We start from the raw sequence: 27191 nt of genomic DNA on the forward strand, positions 1-27191 counted from the left end.
ATTAGGGATGCCTGGGTGGCTCAGTCGGTTAAGCAGCTGCCTTTGGCTCAGGCTCAGGTCATGATCCCGGGGTCCTGGGATTGAGCCCTGCATCAGGCTCCCTATTCAGCAGGGAGCCTGCTTCTCTCTCTGCCTGCTACTCTGCCTGCTTGTGCTTTCTCTCCATCTCTCTAATAAATAAATAAAATCTTAAAAGAAAAAAAAACAAAAGATTAGTATTTTATAAAAGATGTAAACCTAAAGTAAATGAGAGCTGAAAGGCATTTTTTGGACTTGTCAATGTCATTAATGACATTGACAAAAAACTTTTATTTCAGTATTAGGGATAGGAGATTACAGTGCATGGAGGAGGAGTTGGGAATTGAAAAATGGAGGAGACTTAATGCAGACTGCTCTTTCAAAAAGCTTGACAATTTTTAAGGGAAAAAAAAAAGACTTATCTGAAAATAGAGTACTGTTATTGAACTAAATACTTCTGTTACATTGTATCTTTTATGTTGCAGTGAATTTGTTTAGATGTCTCTCTCTTAAGTTGTGAACTTCTTACTAACAAAGACTGTTCTGGTGAACCTTTTTAGATCTATAATGCCTCAGAGTATCTAGTGCATACATTAGGTGTAGAACAAATGATGAATGAATCAACCAGTCAATTAGAGAGATAAATATGAATAATGTTCTCTTGCAAGAACCATGGACTTTATTAGGGGAGATGTACACATACGTCTGTAAGACAAATTCCCTTCTTGTATGGTTCTTTACACGGGTCTTTTTCTGTGCTTCAAACTTGCAAAGTCCATTTATGGTTTGGAGCCTTTGTAGTAGCTATTCCTTTTGCATGAAATTATGTTTTCCAAAATATGCCCCTGGCTAATTCCTTTATTAGCAGTCCCCTGTTGAAGGAAATATCTTTTGGAGATTTTTTCCTAACTACCTTCCCTCTCTGTACTCTACCATCATTATTTATCCCAGTTAGGCACTTTACTATATTTTTCTTACAATATGTATCACTGTGTGAAATTATTATTTTTAAAATCTGGGTTTTGTGAGAGACCGCGCTACGGGCAGTGATGCACTGGGTGACTCTGCCTCACTGAGGAGAGTAATTAAATATGGGCAGAGAAAATCCTAAGAAGCCAAGAGGCAGAATGTCATCATATGCATTCTTCGTGCAAACTCACTGGGAGGAGCACAAGAAGCAGCACCCAGATGCTTCAGTCAGCTGCTTAGTTTTCTAAGAAGTGCTCAGAGAGGTAGAAGACTATGTCTGCCAAGCGGAAAGGAAAATTAGAAGACATGGCAAAGGTGGATAGGGTACACTGCAAAAGAGAAGTGAAAACTTACATCTTTCCTAAAGGGGGGAAAAAAAGTTAAAGGATCTCAGCGCACCCAAGAGGCCTCCTTCGGCCTTTTTCTTGCTTTGTTCTGAGTATCACCCCCAAAATCAAAGGAGAACATCCTGGCCTATCCATTGGTGATGTTTCAAAGAAACTGGGAGATAAGTGGAACAACACTGCTGTGGAGGACAAGCAGACTTAAGAAAGAAGGCTTTTAAGCTGAAGGGAAAATACAAAGAGGGTATCGTTGTGTACTGAACTAAAGGAAAGCTTGATGCTGGGGGAGTGGTGGGAAGCAGCCATCAAGGCTGAGGGGGCGGGGGTTGGGGTGGGGGGGTCATCAAGACTGAGAAAAGCAAGAAAAAGAAGGAAGAAGAGGAAGATAAAAAGGATGAGGAGTGGGGCGGTGTTTTTTTTTTCTTATCTATTAAGCATTTAACCTTCCTGTACACAACTCATTCCTTTAAAAAAAAAAAAAGAAAACTGGAAATTGAAATATAGGCTATGTAAAATTTGTTTTTTTAAACTGTCTGTTGCCTTTTTTTTTATAGTTTACACACTATCAAATGTATAGTCCTGTCCTGATGGTATTTTCAGTAACCACTACTCTTCCTAGTATAGTATGCGGATTGTTAATTGACATGGAAATTGAAAGCAGGTTCTTGTTTGTGCACAGCAGAAACTAGTTTTGTGTGGGGGTGGTAGTTTTGTCATCTTCAGTTGTCTCCAGTGCAGCTAATAGGAAATAATTGTTTTATTAATGGAATACCTCTCTGTAATTGCAAAAGAAAAAAAGCTACAGCTGTATTGTTCACATTGTGAATGCTTCTGAGTAAATAAAATTTTTTAATTAAAGATAGAATTGGGGTTTTGTTCTCAGTAAGTTTCATTAGGCTAGACAGGGACCTTAACTGACTAAAATAGGAACGCAAGAATCTATACTGATTTAGTAAGTAAGTGAATAAATAAGTGAAAAAGGAGGAAAAACTGCTGTTGAATGTCAACTGATAATTGTAGAAAGAATGATAATTTGGCAACCATTGTAGTGGTGATCGATTCATTTGTATGTCATCAGTGGAGGCTAAGACTGGTAGAGGATCTTATTTAAAGATCTTGGCCTAATCTTGCAATATGTTCCTACAAGGTATTAATTAAAAGGGGGAAACTTCAGCTTTACAGGGGAGAAATCTTGGAAACAACATGATAAAATTAGCTTTACATGGGCACCTGGGTGGCTCAGTGGGTTGAGCCTCTGCCTTCGGCACAGGTCATGATCTCAAGGTCCTGGGATCGAGTCCTGCATCGGGCCCTCTGCTTAGCAGGGAGCCTGCTTCCTCTTCTCTCTCTCTGCCTGCCTCTGCCTACTTGTGATCTCTCTCTGTCAAAAAATTAACTTCACTGTGGTGAAATGAGTTGACATTGTGTGTCCCCTCAAGTGGTGCACTGAGAAATCTATCTGGTGGGATTCCTCCTAGACAGTATGACTTCTGGTCATGAAGAAATAGTAAAGAGACTGAGGCTTGGGGTCATCCTACAGATTCCTGAGGACAAAAAATTGAAAACTTGAGGAAATATTCCAGATTGAAGGAGACTGAAGAGATAATTTAACTGAAGTGTAACATGTGTTACGATATGGGATCCTGGGGCAAAAAGGAAAAGGAAACATTGTCAAGATAGCAAGATAGCTGACAGAATTTGAATGGGATCTGTGGATTGGGTAGCAGTTATGTCAATATGGATTTCCCAATTTATGTAGATGATATCCTTTTTTGGGAGAAATACACACTGGGATATTTAGAAGTGGCCTCATGTCTGCAGCCTGCTCTTAAATAATACATAAAAAAATTAATGGTAATATGTGTGTGTGTGTGTTATATGAAGAGAAAAGGAGGGAAGAAAGGTGGTGATGGAGTAAATGCAGTGAATTGTTAATAGTTGATTAATCTGGGTCATGGAGATATGGAAGACATTGGTACTGTTCTTGAAACTCTGTAAGTTTGAAATTAAAAATTATTCTTTCAAAAAGTTCTGTGGGGGGCACCTGGATGGCTCAGTTGGTTAAGCATCTGCCTTCGGCTCCAGTTGGGATCCTGGGATCCTGGGATTGAGCCCTGCATCAGGCTCCCTGGGAGCCTGCTTCTCCCTTTGCCTGCCATTCTCCCTGCTTGTGCGTGTGCGCTGTCTTTGTCTCTGTAAAATAAATAAAAATCTTTTAAAAAGTACATGAGAAGTTGAGTGAATATTAAGTAAGTTTGATTATAATGAAAAGGAGAGCAAGAGTGTAGTAATTTATAAGAAGATAAATTTATGAAAAACTGTGGGTCAAGGGGAAGGAGCTAGAACAGCAGACTTTTGATGCACAAAGGTCTTTAAGGAGGATAGATAGAATAAGTAGATGAAGATTGGATGTATAAGGAGCAGTTTATTTTGATCTATTTAGAAAGATAATTAGATTCACAATGAACAGATTCTACTTTTCATTGTGCAATATTTTAGCTTAGAGTCTTGGTTAGGGAACAGAACTGGGTCCTAGAGGTACTCGATAAACCCTGGTAGCAGGGGAAGAGTGATGAATAAGGAACTGGTTAGCTTTAGCCTCTCAAATAAAGAGAGGGTTCATAGATTTGCAGTGTTACAGACTATGCATATCCTCTTTTTCTATAACAGTACTTGATATCCTGGGAGCAGGATTGGAGCAAGTGATAATTACTTTGATACAGGTGGATAAGAGTGAGAAAATCAGGCATGTGTTGAAATGATTAACACTGAAGTTTAGGATAATTTGTAAGGAAAATGAAACAGAGGTCTGATAGGTAAGAAAGAAAATCGCTGGCATCTTTTTTGGGGGAAAAAAAACAACAACAACACTGAACTAAATTTAAATTATAAGTATATTTTAGCTACTTGAAGAGCAAGCTGCTTTTTAGCCTGAATAAGAAAATGACCCATACATGATGTTTTTAACATTTAATTCAGTTTGTTTTAAAGACATCAAGAGTAAAATCTGACTCAAATCTGTGAAGTAGTAGCAAGAAAAATTGGAATTCTGGTTGATTTCTGTCCAGTAATGCCAGATTCTCCAAGATATCATAAGTTTAAATATCACATAATTTCTTTTTTTATTTCAAAGTAGTGGTCTTTGGTTGGTCTGCACAATTGATGCTTCTCTTTTAGCAGGGAAAGGTTTATTGATCTTTTTGCTTTTGAGGTCATCTGTATAGAAGTAACCTGCTGTACTGTTCCCAAATGTATGCGGTTTTCTACTTGAATAAGTCAGCCATTCTTTAGCATTTACTCTTCCACCCTGTAAAGTATTTTCTTCATCATTGAATAGTTCATAGAGTTGTCACTTCTCGTTATCTAGCTTTTATTTTAAATAAGCAAATACATAATTACAAAAATTAGTAATTCAGTTAAGCCTTTCAAACTTGCCCTCCAGAAACTTAAATTTGGGGAGGGTAGATTTTAGGTTCTGCTTTAGTTTCTGCATAGAATTTAAATGATTCAAAGCCCTGTTACTGAAATTATTTCATAAAGTCTTAATAACATTATGTAGGACATTTTTTCTAGATTTTAAGGAGAATTTTAATGCTTAAGTCCATGAGAAAGTAGAAAACCATGTCACAGAGACCTGTGGAATTTTTCTTTACCAGAATACAAAAGTTGTGTTGGTGGTATAGTGGTGAGCACAGCTGCCTTCCAGAATACAAAAGTCAAATATGTACCAGACATTGCCTAGCCATTATTTATGGAGAATGTCCTTATTTGTATCTATAGTTACCTCCTACACTTTTTATTTTGGCCAAACTTTGAAGTTCCAAGAGGGATTCACAAAATAGGGTTTATTGTTCTAGATTTTAAAAAAATAAGAAGAATTAACCCGCAGTGAAAGAGATCCTGTTGCATGCTTAAGGAAAGGTCTTTGCTGCCACTATCTCCATACTCCACTTAATACTTAAAATTTTAAGAAAGAGAAAGAAAAACTGATTTTTTTTATTTTGTTTTTTCAGTGTTCAAGATTCATTATTTATACACCACACCCAGTGCTCCATGCAATAATAACATGCATGCCCTCCTTAATATTCACCACCAGGTTTACCCATCCCCCCACCCATTTCTCCTCCCAAACCCTCAGTTTTTCAGAGTCCACAGTCTCTCACGCTTTATTTCCCCCTCCAGTTTACCCCAGTCACTTTTCCTTTCCTTCTCCTAATGTCCTCCATGTTATTTTTTATGCTCCACAAGTAAGTGAAACCATATGATAATTGACTTTCTCTGCTTGACTTATTTCTCTCAGCATAATCTCCTCTAGTCCTCTACATGTTGGTACAAAAGTTGGATATTCATCCTTTCTGATGGCTGCATAATATTCCATTGTGTATATGGACCATATCTTCTTTATCTGTTCGTCTTTGTTGGAGAGGATGTGGAGAAAGGGGAACCCTCTTACAGTGTTGGTGGGAATGCAGGATGGTGTAGCCACTTTAGAAAACAGTGTGGAGATACCTCAAAAAATTAAAAATAGAGCTACTCTATGACCCTGCAATAGGTACTATTGGGTATTTACCCCAAAGATACAGATGCAGTGAAAAGGAGGGCCATCTGTACCCCAGTGTTCATAGTAGCAATGGCCACAGTCGCCAAATGGTGGAGAGAGCCAAGATGCTCTTAACAGGATGGAAAAAACAGTGATTCTTAAATGTAATGTCTGATTCTATTTTCTTCCTTTGTCCTAAGTGACAGAGCACATTGATTATTAGAAAGGCACATAGTTTTATTGTATGTGTAGCTTCTTAAGGTGTGGCAGTGGAATAAACAAATTTATAGGGTATCTCAAGCTAAATTCTTATGTTTTGGCAAGTCTTAAGTTTTGTTGAAGTCCCACTCTTTCTTACCAGGCATTTTCATAAATAATACCTACACTGCTGTTTTTTGGTTTTGGTTTTGTTTTGTTTTCAGAATAAAGATAAGGTAATTGTTTTTGCTTCTTTGGCTTTATCCTTGCATTAAAAATGACGTCCTCACATTAAAAAAAAAAAATCACTAAAAATTTGGTGTGACATTTTATTTGGGTATTTAAGTAAGCTAAAGCTACACATTCTTTTCGTTGTGATTTTTTTTTTCCAGATTTTTTTTATGCAAGTTGGACTTAGGCAAATAATAATGTATTAATGAGCACACTTTCCACAATAATTATGACAAGTTTACATTATTGAAGAATTAAACTAGTGATATACTGCTCTCTTATGTTTGGATGGTGTTAAACACTAGTGTAATATTTAAATTTGACTTAGCATTTTCAGTTTTGCACCTAGCTCATAGATTTCTTCAAACTTAATGGTGGCTAAAAATACTACAGTAACCAAGTCTTACCTGTCTAAAATTTTTCTTTAGCTACGTTACTGGGTTAAATCCAAACTCTTTAACAGGTGTCTAAAACCCTCTGTCAGTCTTCCTCAGATAAAACCTTTCCAGCTTAATTTCTTGTTATTTCCGCTTATACTTTGTATTCCTAGCTTTTGTTAGCTAGGAACTTTGCTAGTCCCCAGTCCCTAAGAGCAATATTTAGATGTTATTAAAGAGAAATGACTACTCTGTTCTCCCCCTAGGCATTGGAGCTTTGCTGAAAAAACTTGTCACTTGAGGTTTTTCTAAAGTCATCCTATCTGATTTTAGCAGAACTTTTATTTTGCTCACAGATTTTTTTCCTTTTTTCTTATTACTGTTATCCCACTTTATTTCAAACTTTATTCACTTTTTTTGGCTCCTTTCTTTTGTTTCCCCCTTTTCCCATTTTAGGAAATAATCCTTTTATTCATATAATTTCTTTCCAGTTTACTTTAAAATTGTTATTTCTACCCTATCTCTTTCTCCTTCATACATCTTAGAAGCCTATGTATTCCTCCTAGCCAAGGCCAAACCCCATGTCTGTGTTGTTTATCTTGTCCCTTTCACCATTTACATAACACTGGTTTTATTGTAGTGTCCATAACACTTTTTAAAAATCTTGATTGAAAGACTATAATGTCCTACTCTTTGATTTATTATTGGCCTTACTTACATTCGAGGTAGACTTGGGAAAGAAAGTGCATCTGTTCAGATACTGCTCTACATTTTGTCCTTTTTTTTTTTTTTTAAAGAATTATTTCATCAGTTTTTAATAATCCTTCCACATTCAATTTCAACACATGTATAGTGCTCTAAAAATGTTTTCCCAGTAAATTTAATTTTTCTTGTGCAATCCTCTTCAATTATACTGTATTTATATTTCTGATAGTCATTTTAAAAGAACTTAGTTGAATCTGTCAGATCGTCTTTAGTTTCACATATCCATAAAAATTAATTTGTGATCATAAGTAACTGATGCATGAAATAGAAATTGTCAAAGGATGCTTTTGAGTTCTGTTTGAAATTCTGCCAGGAGCTCAGGGGAGTAGGAGTAAGGGTGGGGACAGGGTATTACTTTATAGGTCATAGAAGAGAACAGTGAAGAAAAATTTCCCTAAAAGGTCAAAGATTTCTCTCCTGCAGTTGAATGGAAGAAGGGTCAGTTGGAATAATGCACAGTTAGGGAAAATGTGCATAGTGTTGTTTTATTTTAGCACTTGGCTAAATAGAGAAAAAATATACTAAACTATATTAAATTGATGAGATTACTAAGTAATAAAGTCAATACAAATACAATGGGACTTCTTGTTAGATTTTACTTGGTGAAAAGTCACTGAATGCTGGTGTTAGATCATTGGTTGTTACTACTCTTCATTAAAAGCTGGCATTTTGGTCAAAAAGGTGTTTGGTTTTTGGTTTTATTTTTGTTAACGTGAAAAATACGTGAAACACCTCCTATAATAGAATATAAAGTAAATTCTTGTTCAAATACATAAGAACAGAATGAATTTTATCAGTATTGTGGAGCATGGTGAGATGATATGATTTTACTTTTTCATATATTCTACCAGTATTAGCATATTGAAAATTTTATTTTTGTTGTGAGTTTATGATTTATTTATTTATTCTTTTTTTTTTTTTTTTTAAAGTAATCTCTGTCCCCAACTTGGGGCCCAAACTCAAAACCCCAGAATCAAGAGTCACATCCTCTACTGACTGAGCCATCCAGGCACCCCTGTTTTTGTTGTGAATTTAGATCAGAGCCAAATATTGCCTTAATTTTTAGAAGATAAAGTGAATAAATTGATTTAATTCATGGAATTTAAGAAGGAGTTGAATAAATGAATTTAATAAATAAATGCTTTAAGGTCTTTCTTTATTCATCAAATGCCTAATACAATTCCTGTGTGCCAAGTGGTAGGCTGACCAGCTTTCTGGAAGTCATGGCCTGCTACAGTTCCTTTTTCACTTTCTACAGATAGCCATGATGTAATCTTCATCACTTTAATTCCCCAAACAGCTATTGTGTCCATATCTTTTGCTCTTTCTCTTCTTCTGTAATAATTTCAATTATATCATTCATTCTCTCCTACCTGTACTACTTCAACAACTTTCAGATGGCCTTTGACTTTCTATCCTAATTCACACTTACGCCAACAGTATCTTTGGAAAACATAAATCTGATCCTGATACTGATTGTAATCTTAAGTGATCCCCATTATAAAACATCATTTATTGGTATACCATAAAAGGTCCTTCACAGTCTTTTCCTGACTTCATCCTCATGCCTTTGCTTCACACTGTGTTAACATACAGACTACTGCAGTGCTCATATTCACATTTTCATGCCTTTGATCAAATTTTTCCCCTTAATTGCCATATGGGATGTTTTTGCTCTTTTTAAAATAGTAAGAATATTGCTAAAGTAAAAGTAAGAACCACCAACAAAAGCAGTGGTAGTAGTCCATAGCTATTATTGCCAGACACTGCAGTGTTTTTGCAGCAACCTTATGAGATAGGTATAGAAAAGACATTGGTGGCCTAGGGAACAGGTAATTTGCCCAACATTAAACATGTAGAAAGTGGTCCTGATAGGTTATGAACTGAGACATTTGATCCTGCTGCAGTCTCTTCTCAAGGCTACTACACTACATTGCCTCTTCATGCAGAAGACAGTGTCTAGGCATCACTGCTTCTGGATTCTTCTCCAGATCCAGATCCTGTTTCTCCACCTTTCAGGACAAACACACTGCTTCCTGGTTTGGATCTCTTCTGATTAATAGTATAGCACTTTGGACATGTTATTGCATTTATACTCTTCTGCCTTGCTTCCTGAGGACAGGAATACTGTGTCTTAGCATCTCATCTTTGTATCTCTAGTGTTCAGCACATATTTAATCTCAAAGCAGATGAATAAATGAGTACATGGGTAACTGAATTTTAAAGATAGAAGGAACCTTAGGGATCATCCAGTTTAACAACTTTGTTCTATGGATAAAAAGCCTGAGATTACATAAATGTAAGAATACCATATTTTAATGTAGATAATTTACCAAAGTTTTATCACTAGTCTTTAGTGGTTGATAATCCACTTCATTTGCTTCAAACCTTAGTCAGAAGAACATGAGTTAATTGAAAGTCTTCTAGGTGGTGCTGGCAGAATCTGATTTAGGATACACATGTTCTTTTAATATGGTGTGATCATTTATATGTTGTATCATTAGTATGAAGGCAGTAACACATCTGTATCATGTTTTTGTGAATCTTCTTTCTAATGTCAGGTTTAAGAATTTTTGTTAAGTTTTTAAGATTTAGATTGGAAGGTTGTAACATGCCACCCTTGAAGCCTGTTGATAAGTTTGAATCTGGGAAATGGATGTATGAGGCTAGTGACACTGTTCCCTACTTCTTTATGTATTTAAAACCTTTCAAATAATGAACAATAGGAGAAAATATTGAGAGTTTGGTAAAAGAGTATTAATTTAGAGCTACAAAATGAATATGGAAAATTAGAAAAGGAAAAAATAATAGAGCCTAGAAGTTCTGATCTCTTTTTGATTATGTGAAATTGAAATGTTTATTTGTAAATATAGGTATTCATAGAAAACCTTTTTATCTTTTACAATTTCTTTCTGAGCTTATGCTACTATAGCAGTGTAAACGTATAATTTAGGTATTTTTATTGACTTCATACATATAATTTTTTTTTTTTTGAAAACTGGCTTTAGTGATTTTATATGTGATATATTTAGCTGAAGATCACTGATGGGAAATTCATATATATATTGTTTTTAGCTTCCTAGGAGAAAAAGCCCCAAATTAGCTTACTTTCATTTCTGTATAACATAGTAACATAGGATTAGTCACTATTGTATACTACTTTTGTTCTATTATAATTTTGATCTATTACTTCAGAAGTTCAAGTTCTTTCACAAGATCCGGGATAAGAGGTCACCATGGCTGCTGGATAGGGAGTCATAGGTAAACATTATTAACATCCTACTTCTCCTGTTAGATTGGTGGACACACATGCATTTTTTTATAAGTGAATAATTTAATAGCCTTGTATAGAGCAAAATTCCTGAAACAGGTATTTCACATTTTAGTATTTAAAAATGTAATTGTTGGGAAGTGGACACTGCAGATAAAGTTTCTTATGCCTGTTCAGAATTTGAATAAAAATTTATAGAGTTAATTCCATTAATACACATTTTTATTTTAAGGGTTCTGATGACTGTCTTGTGAAAATCTGGGCAACAGATGATGGGAGATTATTAGCTACTTTAAGAGGACATGCAGCTGAAATATCAGACATGGCTGTAAACTATGAGAATACCATGATAGCAGCTGGAAGTTGTGATAAAATGATCCGAGTCTGGTGTCTTCGAACGTGTGCACCGTTGGCTGTTCTTCAGGGCCATAGTGCATCTATAACGTCACTGCAGGTAATTGTTTTAATCCCTGTAAATTCCTTTTGATTATAATTTATATTTTAAGTAACTTTTGTAATCCCTTGTAATAAAGCCAAGTAAAATGAAGAAAGAAATATTTTTTTCTTGCTTTTTAAATACATGGACTTTAAAAAACATCGTAGTTAATACCTTCATCAATTCTGGATGTTTTCTAACTCTGTTTTTTATAGTTGCTATTTATTTGGTAAAAAGTGGGTTTATTTTTTGAATTATGTCACTCTTATAAAGATTTTTTTTTCTTCATTTGTTTTTCAGTTCTCTCCATTGTGCAGTGGCTCAAAGAGATATCTGTCTTCTACTGGGGCAGATGGCACTATTTGTTTTTGGCTGTGGGATGCTGGAACCCTTAAAATAAAGTCAGTTGCTCTTTTATTTCATAGAATAAATTGTTTAATTTAATGTTTAAAATTGCAATAGTATAAAGTAGTCAGTAATAGAAAATTTATTTATTCTCCTCGAGTAAGTAACAAAAATGCATTCACTGACCTGTTTGATTTTCATGTCCCGTCCCCCCCATGCCCGCTTTTTTTCATGCTTCAAAGAAAGTTTCTTATGTTAACATGTAACATGTTTGTTTGCTGTTGTTTTTTCTTTTTGAGGGGGGCCTTCTTTTTGTTAGCCTTAACTGTTTCCTTCAGAACATACTTGTTTTATTACCACTCCTTTCTGTATGTGGCATAGTTTCATCTCAGTAGCTCTTTCTGGTACTGAGAACATAATCTTAAGAGTTCCAAAGGCTGTTCTTTAGAAGAATTGCAATTATTTCTGTCATTTCTTCTGTAAATTTTAGATTTTATTATAGATCTCAGGAAACTTAGGAAAACCAATTGATTACATTTTCACTAAATTACATCAAGATAGTTAGATGTGTCTTTCCCCCAATCCCACAATAACATCTTGCATTTGTGCTTTCTCTTGTTTTAGTAATCTCGATTTATTAAAACAGGTTGGCTAAACATTATTATTTTTTGATTAAGGACAGTGAGACAAGAAAGGTTAAAAGACTTTCCCATAGTTAAAACAGTTTTAAAAAATCGGCAAGACCAGCATTAGAACAATACTTCCCTGCCTGTTGGTCCCATGCTGTCTATGCCATGCCACCTCCCAAGTGGGTGTAGTAGGGAGATGAAATGCTGTGCTTTGCCTCAGAGACAGTCAGTGAATGGAGAAGTGGTACATCCGGTTATGCAGTGTCAGAATGTTCATCTCTGTGTTCTCATGGTAGAATATAATTCAGATTAGAAGGTATATCTTAGTAATTCTATCTGACTTCTGTGTATAAATTATCAACCCAAGTCGAGTTATTTGTGAAAGTCTTTATTACTTCAAAATAGTAGCATTTATTTAAGCTTTGTGAATATTAACATTTCTTGAGAGTGCCTCTTACGGCAGGGCATTAGGAGGCCTTGGCAGCTAGAGTAACAAAACTACTTCATTTGCAAAAAGGATTCTGATCAAAGATGCGGTTCCTTGGAGAAAGCAGGTTGATTTCATTTTAGTTGCGTTCTTAATATTTAAAATATTAAAGATTTTCTGTAGACATTTAGATAAAAGTTTAAGTATTTTACTGATGTGTATGGATAATAGCAACAGTTAATTGTTGTTTTCCTTTGAGTATTCTTTGCCTCCTAATGGATCAGATTGGGATACCATTGTCTTTTCATGTTTTGTTTTTGTAGAGAAGAAAAACGTGACTAACAGTCTTCAAATTAGTATAGGAACAAATATGTTTTTACAAAATTAAACTCTGATTTTGTCCTTCTTGAGCATTACATTGCTAAGTACAATAATATTTATCTGGATTCTTGAGAAGTGAATTATTCCATATAAATGATTTTTTTTTTCAGAACCTTTACATAGATTCACCCATTAACCAACTACCCTAACCACATTTTTAACATAAATATGTTTTTTAATGTAAAAGTAAGTAGAGAAGTATATATAATTTTCTGCTAGTTTTTTCCTTAACAGTTTATCATAGTTATTTATAATAATTTTAATGGCTGCATTATGTTCCACTGAATTGTTATTCCATACTTTGCTTCATGATCCTCCTATGTTTGGACATACCAGTTTTTTTCTGGTTATTTAGAGGTAGTATTCTTTCTATTTGTTGTTAAAATTGTCCTTAAAAGCTTTTAATCTAAAGTTACCCACAAAGGAGTAATTTTTTCCTACTTATAGGCTGTGGGACACCTATTTTCTTTTCCATTTTTACTCATGGGTGATAGCTGCCAAAAATTTTGGCTGGAGTAGATTATGACTGTCATATGGGTTTTAATTACTCACCAAAGGCAGAAATTGTATTCAGCTGTAATGCTTCTATGTAATTTGATGGGGAGGTGCCTTCAGCAACCCAGTCTGCATTAATTGAGAAAATCAGTTCTGTTAGTAAATGAAACCTATTTTGGAAACCCAAATCTCTTGATAAATTTGCTTTTATGTAGTGTTTATGTATATGATAATAACTCCCACTAATAAAGATGCCGCTTTGTAGATGAGAAATAGGAGTGGCTGGGTGACTCGGAAGCTGGCTGAAGAGATCTCTGATTGGAGAAAGCTGTACAGGCATATTTAGATTAGATATGGGGGAGAATGGGAATCCTAAAATACACAGATGATAATAATAATTACAAGATTTTATTAAGCACCTAGTCTGCCACGCTTGTCCTAAGCACTTTACATTTGTCATCTCGTTACTCTTTATGACAACCATATGAAGAAGGTATATAAATACTGTCTTCAGGACAGATGGGAGAGAAAACTGAGGTGGATACTGAAAGTACACTGTTGGAACCCCCTCTCAATGCTGTTCCAAATTAAAAGTGATTATTCATTGATGGATTGTCTAGGACTGGTTGAAGTAAATTAAAATACTAATCATAACTAATCATACTAATACTTATTGAGTGTGCTGGGCACAGTAATAAGCACTCTGTGTGGATTAAATTCATTTAGTTATCTCAGTAACTCTTAAGATTTTGTTTTGTTTTTACTCCCATTTTACTGACTGAGGTACAGAAATGTTAACTTGCCTGAGGTCATACACCTGGTAAGTGACACAGCTGGAAATTGAACTCCATTCAGTTCAGAGAGTCTGAATCCAAGGCCTCATCTTAAAATATTTCCTTAAATGTGATTTTAAAAAATAAATTATTTGTACCTGTCCCTTTAAAAATATTAAAGTCCATTTAAAATGACAGTCTATGATTATTTGAATATTCTGAGTTTCAACGAAATGGTTGCTTAACACTTAGATGAATGACTGTGCCAGAAACTAGTAAAAATTTAGAAATAGAATCCATAAGATATTAAAGTAGTGCATTTAGTTGCCTTTATAATTTCAGATTAATTTACTGAAATTAGAGTTACTTTAATCTTACTGTGAATAATTGTTTAGGTTGTGAGAATGTTTTAATAACTTTCTCTTTTCCAAACTGTCTATTCATGCTCATTTATGTCAGATCCTATGACTAAGAAAAGTTGTTATTTCATGTTAAAAATTTTATGTATGGGGCACATGGGTGGCTTAGTTAAGTGACCAGCTCTTGCTTTCAGCTAAGGTCATGATCTTGGGGTCCTGAGATCCAGTTCCGCATTGGTCTCCATAGCTGGGACTCTCTCTCTCTCTTTCTCTCTCTCAAATAAATAAATCTTTTTTAAAAACCTATTTATAAAGTAATTAAGAATTTTTAACAAATACTTCTGTTGTGTTCTGTATCAGTAAGAAAGATTGTTCTTGCTCCAAATATATAACTGATAGATCATAAATATTTTGTAGTTTTTTTTCCTTGTATGATTACAGAACTGAAACCACTCTATTCAGTTGCTATGGTTTGTAGAAGTTACGCAGTGCACTTTGGTTGAGGCTGTAATTATTTTTTGAATTTTCTCCCCAGATAACCTGCGAAAAACTAAGTCAAAATATATGTTAAGTAGGACTTTAAATAAAACCACTGTATTGAAACATTACAGATATATTGTATATTTTTTGGAGCTGGTATGGTGTTGTAAAATCTATAATTTTTCTTTAGTATCATTGATTGTAACAAACATTTAATATCACTAGTGTAAATATAAGACATCTGTTAACACTCTTATACAATTATTGTAAATATATTTGAGTGTAAATAACTATTTTCTTTAGATGACTATTTTAAATGAGCATTATAGTTGACATAAGATTGAAATAGTCTTCAGATTTTCACTAAGATGAATGTAAGATTCTTTCTGGAGTCTTAAAAGACGTATTTCATTACATCAGATGATAAACAGAGGGAAATGTTTAATAGTGACTAATATTGAAAAATTTTTTATTACCTCAACCTGATGGTATACATATGCTACAAGATGCAGCATCTATTTTGCTAGTGTGTTCGTGTTTATAAATGACTTACTTTCTAATGTATTTGTGCATTACTGTTGTACTGTATGAGAAACTGAGAACCTGTTAAATTTAACTAGAAGTAAGTGTGACGTGTCTGGTGTGACAGTGGCTTTGAGAGTGTTTCATGTGTGGATCATTGTGTAATCAGGAGCTCCTACAAAATCTATATAGAGTTGCCATAAAATCTTCTGATTACGACACATAATGATTTCCAACTTGTTTTAGGAAGGGAGCCATCTGTTGCTTTTTATTTAATTCTGTCTTTCTGTAATTATTATTTGAAACAGCTCATTTTTGGTCTTGCTGATCCCTTTGGGGATATTGTTAATTGTTTATTTTTTATTTTTAGTCCGAGACCTGCTAAATTTACAGAGCGCCCTCGGCCTGGAGTTCAAATGATCTGTTCTTCTTTTAGTGCTGGTAAGCTTTTCTCTCCCTAATCTTCCACTTTGAGTTACATTAGAAAACTTTTAGGGGGAACACATAAAGTTTTGGAAAAATATTTGCTGTTGTAATATAAATCATATTCAATACATATGCCAGGGGATGGTCATAAATTAATTTAGAAATATTTGAACTTGGCTAGAGTTATTTTTTGTATTCACATGACTGAGAATTTTCTTTGAGACTGTAATACTCTGGTAGGAGAGAAGAAGAATTTCAGAATTGACTCTATTAAAGAATAGAAAAAAGTTATCTCACTGAACGGAAGGTATTTTAGATATGTTTTATATTTTCATGGAATTTTGAAGTATCCTGTAGCCAAGTGAAATTTGATTGCTATTTGTAAATCTTTATTATTTTGCTGCAAATTCTTTTTTGCTTTTTAAAATACAACTATATAGCAATGCTAATGCCCCCAATTATGTTTTGAGTTCATGCAGTAGTGTTTTAAATGGATGTCTTCTTAAACAAATTATAATTTGAATATTTGAAATGATGAGAAGATGTAATGAAACATCAATAGATTTAATACCTAGTGTTTCTAGTACCAGTTCCTTCTACATATACCTCCAGTTTTACTTACCTTTTCAATTCATAGTTGTGGATAGTAGTAGCATGTGAACAGGTGATTACAAACTAATGACATAAATCTGTTTTTGCCATACTAATATCCAAACATGTTTAATTTCTAACCTCTAGATTGGCACTGCTACTGCCATGAAGACAGTTTTCCTTTTAGTAATAACACAATTACAGGCACTATCCATGATTTCAGAGTACTCTGTAACCAGATATAAACAGCACTGTTTTCAACACTGTGGGAGAGTATTGATTCCAAGGAGAGAGGGTAAATTGCATATATAAATAACTGTAATACAAAGTAAAATGTATATGCTACAAGACGAAATCATAATACGAGTTCAGAGGATAGCAGGCTCATTCAATGGCAGAGTTGCAAAGACAACCTACTGGAGAAATAGGGCCCTAAAAGTTTGATAGGATTTTAACGGGTAGGAAATGTGGCAAGAGAGGGACTTAAGCAGAGTTAAAAGACATGTTTTCTAGGGAGGGTGACTGCTGATTTTTACATAAAATCATGTAATCACTTAGTAAAGTCATTTGTAGTAGAAATCTTCTATAAGATTTCTTACAGAAATCTATCGAAAATCTAAAATCCATTGAAAAATTCATTCCAGTTAAAGCTGTGTTTGTAAACTTATAACTCATTAAATTCAGTTTTAGTTATATACTTAGATAAATATGAATAGTATTAGAATAAAATGTTAATAATCAGTGTATAATCACAGTAATATTGCTTGCATTTTATTTAATTTTCAGATTTTGAAATTATGTTTTACTCATAAATGTTTGCTATTACTCCTCAGGTGGAATGTTTCTGGCCACAGGCAGCACAGATCATATTATCCGGGTTTATTTTTTTGGATCAGGTCAGCCAGAGAAAATATCAGAATTGGAGTTCCATACTGTAAGTATGGGTGAAAAGAATGAAATTGGAAAAATTTAAATGAGTCTAATAGTTTATATTCAGGGTTCTCTTTTTATCTGCTTATATGTAGGACAAAGTTGACAGTATCCAGTTTTCCAACACTAGCAACAGGTAAAATAAATATTTTTGTTTGTAAATGTAATTCCAATTTAAAATTTTCAAATAAAGACATTTCTTGTAGTCAGGTTTTAATTAGAATTATATGTAAACTAGGTACCTAAAATAAAGGTCTTGACCAGTTATACTAAAAAAGGGACTATAGCCTGAGAACGTTTTTGTTTGTATTAATGTTAGTTTATTTGGCCACTTTTAAAAATAGGGACTTTTATCCACCCTTTATATTTTCTGTACATGTCACAGTGTAGGGAACTTTTAGTAGAGTTTTGAAATATATCAAAATATAATATTTGAAGCAGAACTACTTATTGGTGATAAGCTTAAATGATGTTGTATAAATTTTCCCAGGTTCTTATTTTAAAAGGAAAGAAAGCTATAAGTACCTTGAGTAAAAGAAGTTAAGTTCTTTAATATTGAAAAGAAAATATTTCTCCTTTGGAAATTCTATTCGTAATGTAGTAAATAGTGGCCTTCAATCACTGTCGACTGTTATTTTGAGACCTAGCCACCTAGACAAACAACTTAGAATGTATGTGTATAAAATTTTAAAAGCCTATAAAGTTGCAGAAGTTCTTAGTTTTACAGAGACTATCTGACAGAATAATCTCTATTGTATTAGAATGCTGTGTTAAGTAAAGATGAATTCTCTCTTAGTATTTTGAAAAACATCTCTGGGAAAACACATTTTGCTTAAGTACATGTGGTTTTTTGGGGGGTTGGGCTTCCTTTAATACAGGTTTGTAAGTGGGAGTCGTGATGGGACAGCACGTATTTGGCAATTTAAACGAAGAGAATGGAAGAGCATTTTGTTGGATATGGCTACTCGTCCAGCAGGGTAAGAGATCAAATTTGAAATATTACAATGATAAAGGTAGAGCATTTAAAGTATGCTATATGTGACTCTCAGCCTATAAGTTGTATGTCATAATCCATGTTAAAATTATTACTTTTCTATAATAATTAGTGCTGTTGGAGATGAGGATATTTACGAGATTATTTTTTACCAAAAATATGAGATCTGCATTAATGACTTTTTTCAGTTGAGTTTCTTAAGGAGATGATAGTACTCTAAGGATACTTAAAAGATTGCTAAAACTTCAGAAAGTGGGACATACGATATTGTTCATCTGTCAAAAGAGCAATGATATAGTATGTCACATAGGGATGTTACGGTGTATCTAATGGTTTTCTCTAGCCATGAGAAATTATATTTCACCTTATAACTGTTATGTTGGTTTTAGTATTTAATAAGTTAACTCTATTTGTATTTTTGTGTAGTAGTCTCACATGGGTGGGAGAGCAAAGCAGTTAGCAGGGCATGACAGCCACAATAAAAGATAGAGAGTGAGGAGCATGGCACAGAACTCTTGGATCCAGATGGAGTTAATTGATAACATGCACAAGATCATCTATTACTAAGGGCTTAGGAGTGCTGAAATCCTGGATTTGCTGACTCAGTGAAGTGATTTTTGCCCTCATTCATTGTTGATTCAGTCTATTCTTAATTCCTGTTAAGTGATAGTTATCCATGTAATTAATATAAATATGAATTATAAGAAAACACATTTAGGTTTTTGCCATACTAGGATTTTAGTAAATAATAATAGTGTAAACAAATCCTGCCTCCATCACTTTTCAGCCAAAACCTTCAAGGAATAGAAGATAAAATCACAAAAATGAAAGTAACTATGGTAGCTTGGGATCGACATGACAATACAGTTATAACTGCAGTTAATAACATGACTTTGAAAGTTTGGAACTCTTACACCGGTCAACTAATTCATGTCCTGATGGTGAGAAAAAAAGATTCATTTTTATCTGATAAAATGAAACTAATTATAGGATGGACTGTTTTCATTGAGAAATAAAATCTTTTATAAAAAGTTAGCTAAGAAATCTTGCTAGATGGATAATAGGTCTTTGTGGGAGATTAGAAATAATTTTAAAATGTAGTTAAACTGGTTTGGCTTGGAAATCTAGATCCTTGCTATTACTTAGTATGTAGGGCTGTATCAGTATATTCTTAGGTTTCACCAAATGATAGTGAAGCCTTGGTTGGTGGTATTAGCTCAGCTTCATTATATGTTGATAAATTTGAAAATTTTTGCCACTTTAATAATTCTTAGAGTTCAAATTCTAGAAATAGTCCCATACTGATTTTTGATTGAATTTCCATTTTTTGAATTTGTAATTCTGTGCCACTTTAAAAATATTTCAGGGTCATGAAGATGAGGTATTTGTCCTTGAGCCACACCCATTCGATCCGAGAGTTCTCTTTTCTGCTGGTCATGATGGAAACGTGATAGTGTGGGATCTGGCAAGAGGTGTCAAAATTCGATCTTATTTCAATATGGTAATTATCAGCCTCTTCATTTTATAGCTGTTAAAGATTTGGGGACCACTTGCAGGTACTCTGCATATCACAAAGGAAATCCATTTAAGAGTTTGTTTAGACACTATTTTGCCTTTAAGTTTCAAAAAGAGTTCTGTATTATACACTTAATTTAGATATTAAAATTAAAAGAAAATTGCATACTACAATTCAATTATACTGGCGATAACTAATTTGGTTTTTAAAATAGTTTTAACAGTGGTACTTGATAAACTCACAAGTATGAAGATACAACATAGATAAAAAAAAATTTGGAAAACCAAAATTTGGAAAACCATTTTAAAGAAATCCTAGATAATATATTGCATTATTATACTTCAGAAGTCCTCTTGTATAACAATTTGATTCCAGTACACCCGTTTTGTTTTTTAAAGTTTTATTTATTTAAGTAATCTCTGCACCCATGTGGGTCTCAAACTTAGGACCCTGAGATCAAGAGTCTCCTTCCAGCTGAGCCAGCTAGGTGCCCCCATCTTCATGCCATTTTAAAATTAAAGGCATTCTTGTCCTTTTTCAAATTATAGTATGTTAGATATTTATAGTGTGTAAGCCTTTTCCCCTCTACATTTTGCTTCTTATGCAGATATTTAGTATATTTTGTTAAATATGGAATTGTACTGGTTTAATATCACATACAGTTTACTGTGCAGTGTTACCATGTCTCTGTAACTACTGTATGAAGTATAACGTTTTCTTCAAATACTGCTGTTTATTCAGTCACCTATTTTTTAATCTATTTCCTATATATCAGGGATACCTTTCAACAAAATAAAAGAAGAAAAACTTGTATTTCTATTTCAGCATCTTTAGTTTTTCTTAAAAATCCACTACAGAAAACACTACTAATGAATTATGAAGCATGACAATTAAGTGTGTGTATAGTCAGTTATTTTGCAAAAGAAAAATTTTAGAGTGTCATTTGTGAAATACAGTGGTTTGTGAAAAAATTTCATGAAAGTGATACTATATTTGGTGATAATTGTAATAAAGTTACTTCTATGTAGTAAGAAGTAATTACTAAGATCAGTTGGAGGAGTAAGAAGAATTTTCATTAGTGAGGGAATTAAGTTGGCTGTCTCTATGGATATCTTAGTGTATATAAGGTAAAAAAAAAATTTGTCAAACTCTTATTTTTTAAAAAAGATTTAATTATTTGGAGCACAATTTTTAGTGACAGATGGATTTCCTTAGTGATATATGTATAAGGGAAGATTTTTTTAAAAGCAAATACTTAAATATGCTGGTAAAGAATTCTTTCTTTTTCTATCCTTGTGTTTCTGGTTTGCTCCTTGGGACATCTCTGTTAAAAAGAATTATCAGTTTGTCTTTATAACTTCAAAAGAAAACATTTTGTGGCCTATACATATATTAGTGACTTTTTTTAAAAGTAATTTCATATTTTTAAAAGGCATTGGTGTGTTAGTAGAGTGGAGGTAAAATTTTCTCTCATACTTGAATACTGCTTTCACCTTTAAGCTACAAAGGTGAATTTTTCCTTATCAGGTAAGTTGATCACACTAATATTCTACCTTATGTTATAGAAATTGGAATACATTGAGATTGAACTGATTTGCTTTTAGATCATCACAAATTTGTGATATAGCCAGGAATAGAAGTCAGCCATATTACGTGTTCTTTGAAATTAGCTAAGGGATTAGTTACATTACTGCCTTAAAAGTTGTTTTAATAAGAGTTTTAGATAAAGATATATTTTTTTTTTGTTCCAAGAACAAGAGATAGAAAAGCTCTAAAAGGCAGAAGAAACAACTTTATGTAGTAAGTGGAACTGGATGGTATCCATAGAATATTCAGACTGAAAAAGACAAAACATAGACTAAAAAGGACTAAAAATATATCCTGCATTTTAAAAAAACAAGAAAATGAACTATACTTTATCTAATTAAAATAAGGATCTCCTTTTAATTTTTTGTAAGATTTTTAATGACTTCCAAAATACTTCTATGTATTACCTCATTTGGGTCTCATGAAAACTTTGTAATATAATCAGGGTAGATTTTATTATTACTGGTTTTATGAATGGAGAAACTGTACAGAGATGAATTGCTTTGCCCAGGTTTACCTAGGTCACACAGCTGTTACAGGGGACTTGGGATTTAAAACCTATATTTTTTTGTCTGTTGTTACTGAGTTCTTAATGTTAACTCTAGTTAATGGTTGGCCATTGTATAGCTAACTTCAGATCTACCTACTTAGTGATATGTTACCAGGAGAAAATGTCTTCATAATGGTATTAATTCTGAGTAGATCTTTTAAGATCTTAAATTTAGCTTGATGATTTTTTTTCTGTCTCTAATTTATAAGTTATCTAAGTGCCCTACTTTTTGCTCTTTGCTTTTTTTGTTCATTTTGTTGTTTGTTTTATCTATGGACAGATGGAAGATAAAGCATCCAGCACTGCTGTTAAGAAAATAAAAACAGTTGGAGGGGGTAGTAGAAGCTTAAGTTCACTGTCCACTCTAGTGAATGTTGAATTTTGGTTATAGTAGTTAAAACTCTTTGGTTCTGTGTAGCAAACAAGTAATTTTTTGAGTTACTAAAATACCATAAAAGTTGAAGAAGTACAAATTCAAACCCTGATGTTAAATTGTACTAGTAATCATAACTTCAACTTAGTAAATATTTTTTGAATGCTCTGTAGAGGGACTAGTTATAGTTTGTTGGAAGATTTAAGGATAAATAACTTTAGTGGACTACTCCCTGTTTAGACTAGAAATGGTAAAAGTTTAGATGAAGTATTGTTAAGACTAAGTAATAATATTTCATGAGTTTTAAAATCAAAGCTTATAACATGAATAAATGAATTCCCCATTAATCAGCCAGAAAGTAAGGCTTTTAGCAAAATTTGATATATAAGTCCTCTGAAATACAGGTTATCAAGTATATTTTGAGAATATTGCTTTACTATCAGTTTTTCTTTTTATAATAATTAGATTTCCCACTCGAAATTCGTAATACCTTTGCAAGAAGTAAGAAAATCCTGTAACAAATAATTATTTTGTTACTCAGCATATTACTGTTCTTTTCTTACATATTACAAAAATTAAATGAAATTTTAGAAATTTTCAAGAATTCTGTATCATCGAAAAGCCTTTCACAGGTGGTGAAAAGTTAAATTTTGTAAGTGCCCTTGTTTGATATACAGTAATTTTTAAATGAATTTTAATAAACTATTGATATATTTATTAAATATATATCATTTAAAACATGATACATTTATATATTAATATTGCACTGATATTCATCATTCTGGTAAATATTCAAATTCTTCTTTTCCTGTATCAGATCTTGACTTATACTTTAAAAAATATGACACTTTATTTTAGGACCACCTAAATTTGTAAACAAGGTTTGCGATTAAGAATTGCGATAAAGATTTAATTCCTTGTTTGCTTATAATAAACCCCTAATTTATATCACTTCAAAATCTAAATAGATTCTCACCTTGCTAGTAATATTGTCTAGAGAAAGTTATGGAGTTATTTTGCTTATCTTTACTGCTAGATTTCCTCTTAATAGAGGATCTGAATGATAAAAGCAGTTGGGGGGGTAGGTGTTGGGTTTGCTTTTGTTACATACAAGAAGTATTTGACAAGTAAGATGATATAACACAGTATAAATTGGAATAGACAATATATGTTCCTTGCACACTCCTCACCATTGTTTCATCTTTAACTAAAAATAAAATAATCTGAAAATAAACTTTGAATAGCATTTGCTGGAAATGTATATAAGGTAAAACCTTGAGCCTTTCTTCTTCTTCTTCTTCTTCTTCTTCTTTTGATAAACCAGAGAATGAAACTAAAGAGAATGTTGTAGAGAAGATAATGGTAAGACAGTTCTATTATTTTTTAAAACACATATAAATTCCAGCCCTTAAGCTTTACTTATCAACATTCCTCTAAAAATGATGTCAGTTATTCATGTTATAGCTGAACAGTCTTTATATAACTTAAATATTCAAGATAAAAGTATATTTAGGTATTTTGTTGAAGGTAGATAGTATATATTAAGTATATTCCAAAGTATCCAGATACAGTTTAGCAAGCCTAGTACAGCTTTGAGAGTTGTTCTAAACTCTAGTTTAAAGGCTCTGAAACTTCAGTTAAATGTTAAAAGGCAGATAAGTTATTCCCAGAAATAACTTGAAAATGTATGCAAACTCTCTGAACTGAATTTGAAGGATTTTGTAATATTCCAGTTCCCTGAAAGAGGTAGGCAAGTTTGGGAGTTTAAATATAAATGTAAATGTTTTTAAATACAAAGTTGTTTTATAGCCCATTTTCCCTTAAAGCATGGGATGGCTAAGTTTTAACTATAGGTTTAAATGAATAATAATTTGAAAAGAAACTTAAAAATTTCTTAGTTACTAAGCCATTTGATTATTAGATAGTAAGTAAAGAATGTTTGGAATAGGATTTATAGACCCCACATTATTTGCTTTCCTCATGTGTCTGGCGCTTTTGCTTTTGGTTTATCTTTCCTGTTCCCTTTTTTTTCTCTGTATCTATTATTCTAGCTGTGTTTATGATTCCCTCTCTTTCCATATCTTTCTGTATCTGTCATGTTACTCAAAGCTGTAGTTTGTTGCCTCTTGTCTGGTTTTGATTTTAATTGAAGAGTACAATGTCTCCTTCTAGAAAGAAATTTTACAGAATTTGAGTTTTGCTTTACTTTTGTTGTTTCATGAGTAAATTCCAAATAACAATTTTTATTTATTAAAATTGTCCTTATTTTTATAATTAACCTTTCTTTCACTTGAGATTTGTTAAAAATGTTCCAGTGTCCACTAATCCAGAACAATATATTTCTCCTTGCAACGTTCCAAACAAGCAGAGGCTGCCAATCCACCACTCAGAATTTTTGCACATGCATACTTCTGACAATATGTTCTCAGTGTGACCTCTAATTTAGTTTTAGGCAATTGTAGCTGCGTATATCTAGGAAAGGCAGAAAGAGAAGCTCAAAATAAGTAATCTCATATCGTGTTCTCTTGTGAATCCAGATTGCAAGATAAATCTTTCTCTCTTTCTCTTCCTCTCTCTCTCCTTCCTTGTTTTGCTTTCATCCTTCCATCTCTTTCATTCCCTATATCTCATCATCTAACAAGATGCTATATATCTGCTCTCTATGTTAAAAGGATTTTTTTGATGCTTCCCATCCTCGTTTCAGCCTCTCTTGGTAAGGAATTACTTTCAGTCTTCTGAGTATGAACTCTAGTTACTATGACTTTCTTTCAGGTTTCCGGAGTTCTTTAGATTCTGTCTCTTTCTTTTCTTCGATATCAAAAACATATCTTAAAATTTCCTGCCATGAATGTGAGTTTGTCTCTGTATCTTTTAATCCTGTATTATATTTAGTGAATTACTTTATGTAGTTCTTCAACATGGTCTGTGAGTTACTATCACAAGGGTGTTTGAGATTTGATAGTTAAATAGGGAAGTTTGTACAATTATGCAGAATGTGAACATACAGGTGAAAGACAGTTCAGTTACAAATATTTGACCGTTTTGTGCATAAGGACAAACGTGGGGACCACAAGAAAGAGAAGTGGTCTTGTTGTTAGCCAGCAATGATAGCATGGCATATGAGAAAGTCTAATTGCTGTATCTGAAGATAGAGGGATCCCTTCAGGGTAGATGGTCAGAATAAGTTTTGTTGAGGACGAAGAACTAAAATTGTGTCTTGAAAAATAAAAAATTGAGTTAGTAAGAAAGATACTTAATTTTATAAATAAGGAAGTAAGAAATGTTAAGACGTGCATAGAGTAACTTAGAATGTTTGGAATAGTTTTTGAAAAGTGGGTAATTAGATGAAAAGCATAAGTTGAGGATTGTTAATGGCCTCATGTTATCTTGTTAGTGTAAAGAATAGTTAACATAGTGGGATTTTTGGTAAATTATATTTATATTTTAGAAACAAGGGAGTAAGTTTAATTGCCAGCAGTAGTATTTCAGGTACAAAGTTGAGTAAGTTGGGGAATAACTACTTTTATCAGTGAAATCACAATCCTACCTAGGGTGGTAGGAGATTTGTGAAAGAAAAATACGTGTGTTTGACTTGGTATTTTGTGACTGATAGAAGGATTAGGGCTGGATTATGACAGAAGATTTAATAATTGAAATTAAACTGATTAAATTAATGTGTGGAGAGTGTTGTATTAAAAAATATTGATGGAAATATGAATGATACAGAGGAAAACTGATTTTTTTTAGTTTGTCTTTATGTGTTTATTGTGATGTAGTGTTGGACGACCTGTATGGAAATGGCCAGGCAACACTTGGAGACAGAATACTTAGAGGAGCTAGGAATGAAGGGAGATGTTGAAGTCTTCCAGGTAGAATGCTGCTTACCTCATGGAGAAAGAGCAGTGTGGAGGGCTTAAAACTAAACTTTTAGAAGTAGTCATATTTAGCAAATGGAGACAAGAAGAAAATCTCTAGAGAATATATTAGAAAGGTACCATGTCAGGGGACAAAGAATGAGAATAGATTACAAGGAGGATTGATTAGTAATGTTGCAGCCCTCAGTGAAATTAAAATACAGTTAAACAGAATGTGGTTAAATTCGAAGATGAGTTACTTATTTTGATAATAAAATGTTCTTTCAATGAAAATTAGAGTTGATTCTTCAGAACCACTTTTATGTATCTGTTGGTTCTATCAAGCCAGCAGTTTCCTTTTTTACACAAATTTACTTATCTTGGCACTACTTAAATAGCTATCTTTAATTCATATGTAATAATGTTAATTATAAATTAAAGCATCTTCAGTATTAAAGGAAACATTCATTTACTAATGGCCTTTTAAAGTAATTTGATGACACCCAGACTATTAGAGTGTGGATAACTTCCCATAAGGTATATTTTTTATTTCAGTGTAGCTATCAAAATGATTAGAAAGTAGCAAAAACGTATTTTAATCATATGTATGACAGTGTCTGTCTTCAGTTATCTAGTGTACTTTCCTTTTTTTTTAAAGATTTTATTTATTTACTTGACAGAGATCACAAGTAGGCAGAGAGGCAGACAGAGAGAGAGGAAGGGAAGCAGGCTCACTGCTTCACAGAGAGCCCGATGTAGGGCTTGATCCCAGGACCCTGGGATCATGACCTGAGCCAAAGGCAGAGGCTT

General features: G+C 33.2%; 1 protein-coding gene and 1 pseudogene across 6 annotated transcripts in view; both read left to right on the plus strand.

Annotated features, from left to right (window-relative positions):
- The window catches only part of PHIP (pleckstrin homology domain interacting protein), a 131528-nt gene that overhangs the window by 38209 nt on the left and 66128 nt on the right, over positions 1 to 27191 (plus strand). For all 6 annotated transcript variants that reach the window (XM_032339209.1, XM_032339210.1, XM_032339211.1 and 3 more), the window contains 8 exons: positions 10946 to 11167; positions 11450 to 11550; positions 15931 to 16001; positions 17411 to 17511; positions 17603 to 17643; positions 18386 to 18484; positions 19289 to 19442; positions 19868 to 20002. In XM_032339209.1, coding sequence (XP_032195100.1) covers positions 10946 to 11167; positions 11450 to 11550; positions 15931 to 16001; positions 17411 to 17511; positions 17603 to 17643; positions 18386 to 18484; positions 19289 to 19442; positions 19868 to 20002 — 924 coding nt within the window. The remainder of the gene's footprint in view (positions 1 to 10945; positions 11168 to 11449; positions 11551 to 15930; positions 16002 to 17410; positions 17512 to 17602; positions 17644 to 18385; positions 18485 to 19288; positions 19443 to 19867; positions 20003 to 27191) is intronic.
- On the plus strand, positions 165 to 2613 carry LOC116588310 (annotated as a pseudogene).

Source organism: Mustela erminea, chromosome 4, assembly GCF_009829155.1.
Source record: "Mustela erminea isolate mMusErm1 chromosome 4, mMusErm1.Pri, whole genome shotgun sequence".
Taxonomy (NCBI): Eukaryota; Metazoa; Chordata; class Mammalia; order Carnivora; family Mustelidae; genus Mustela; species Mustela erminea.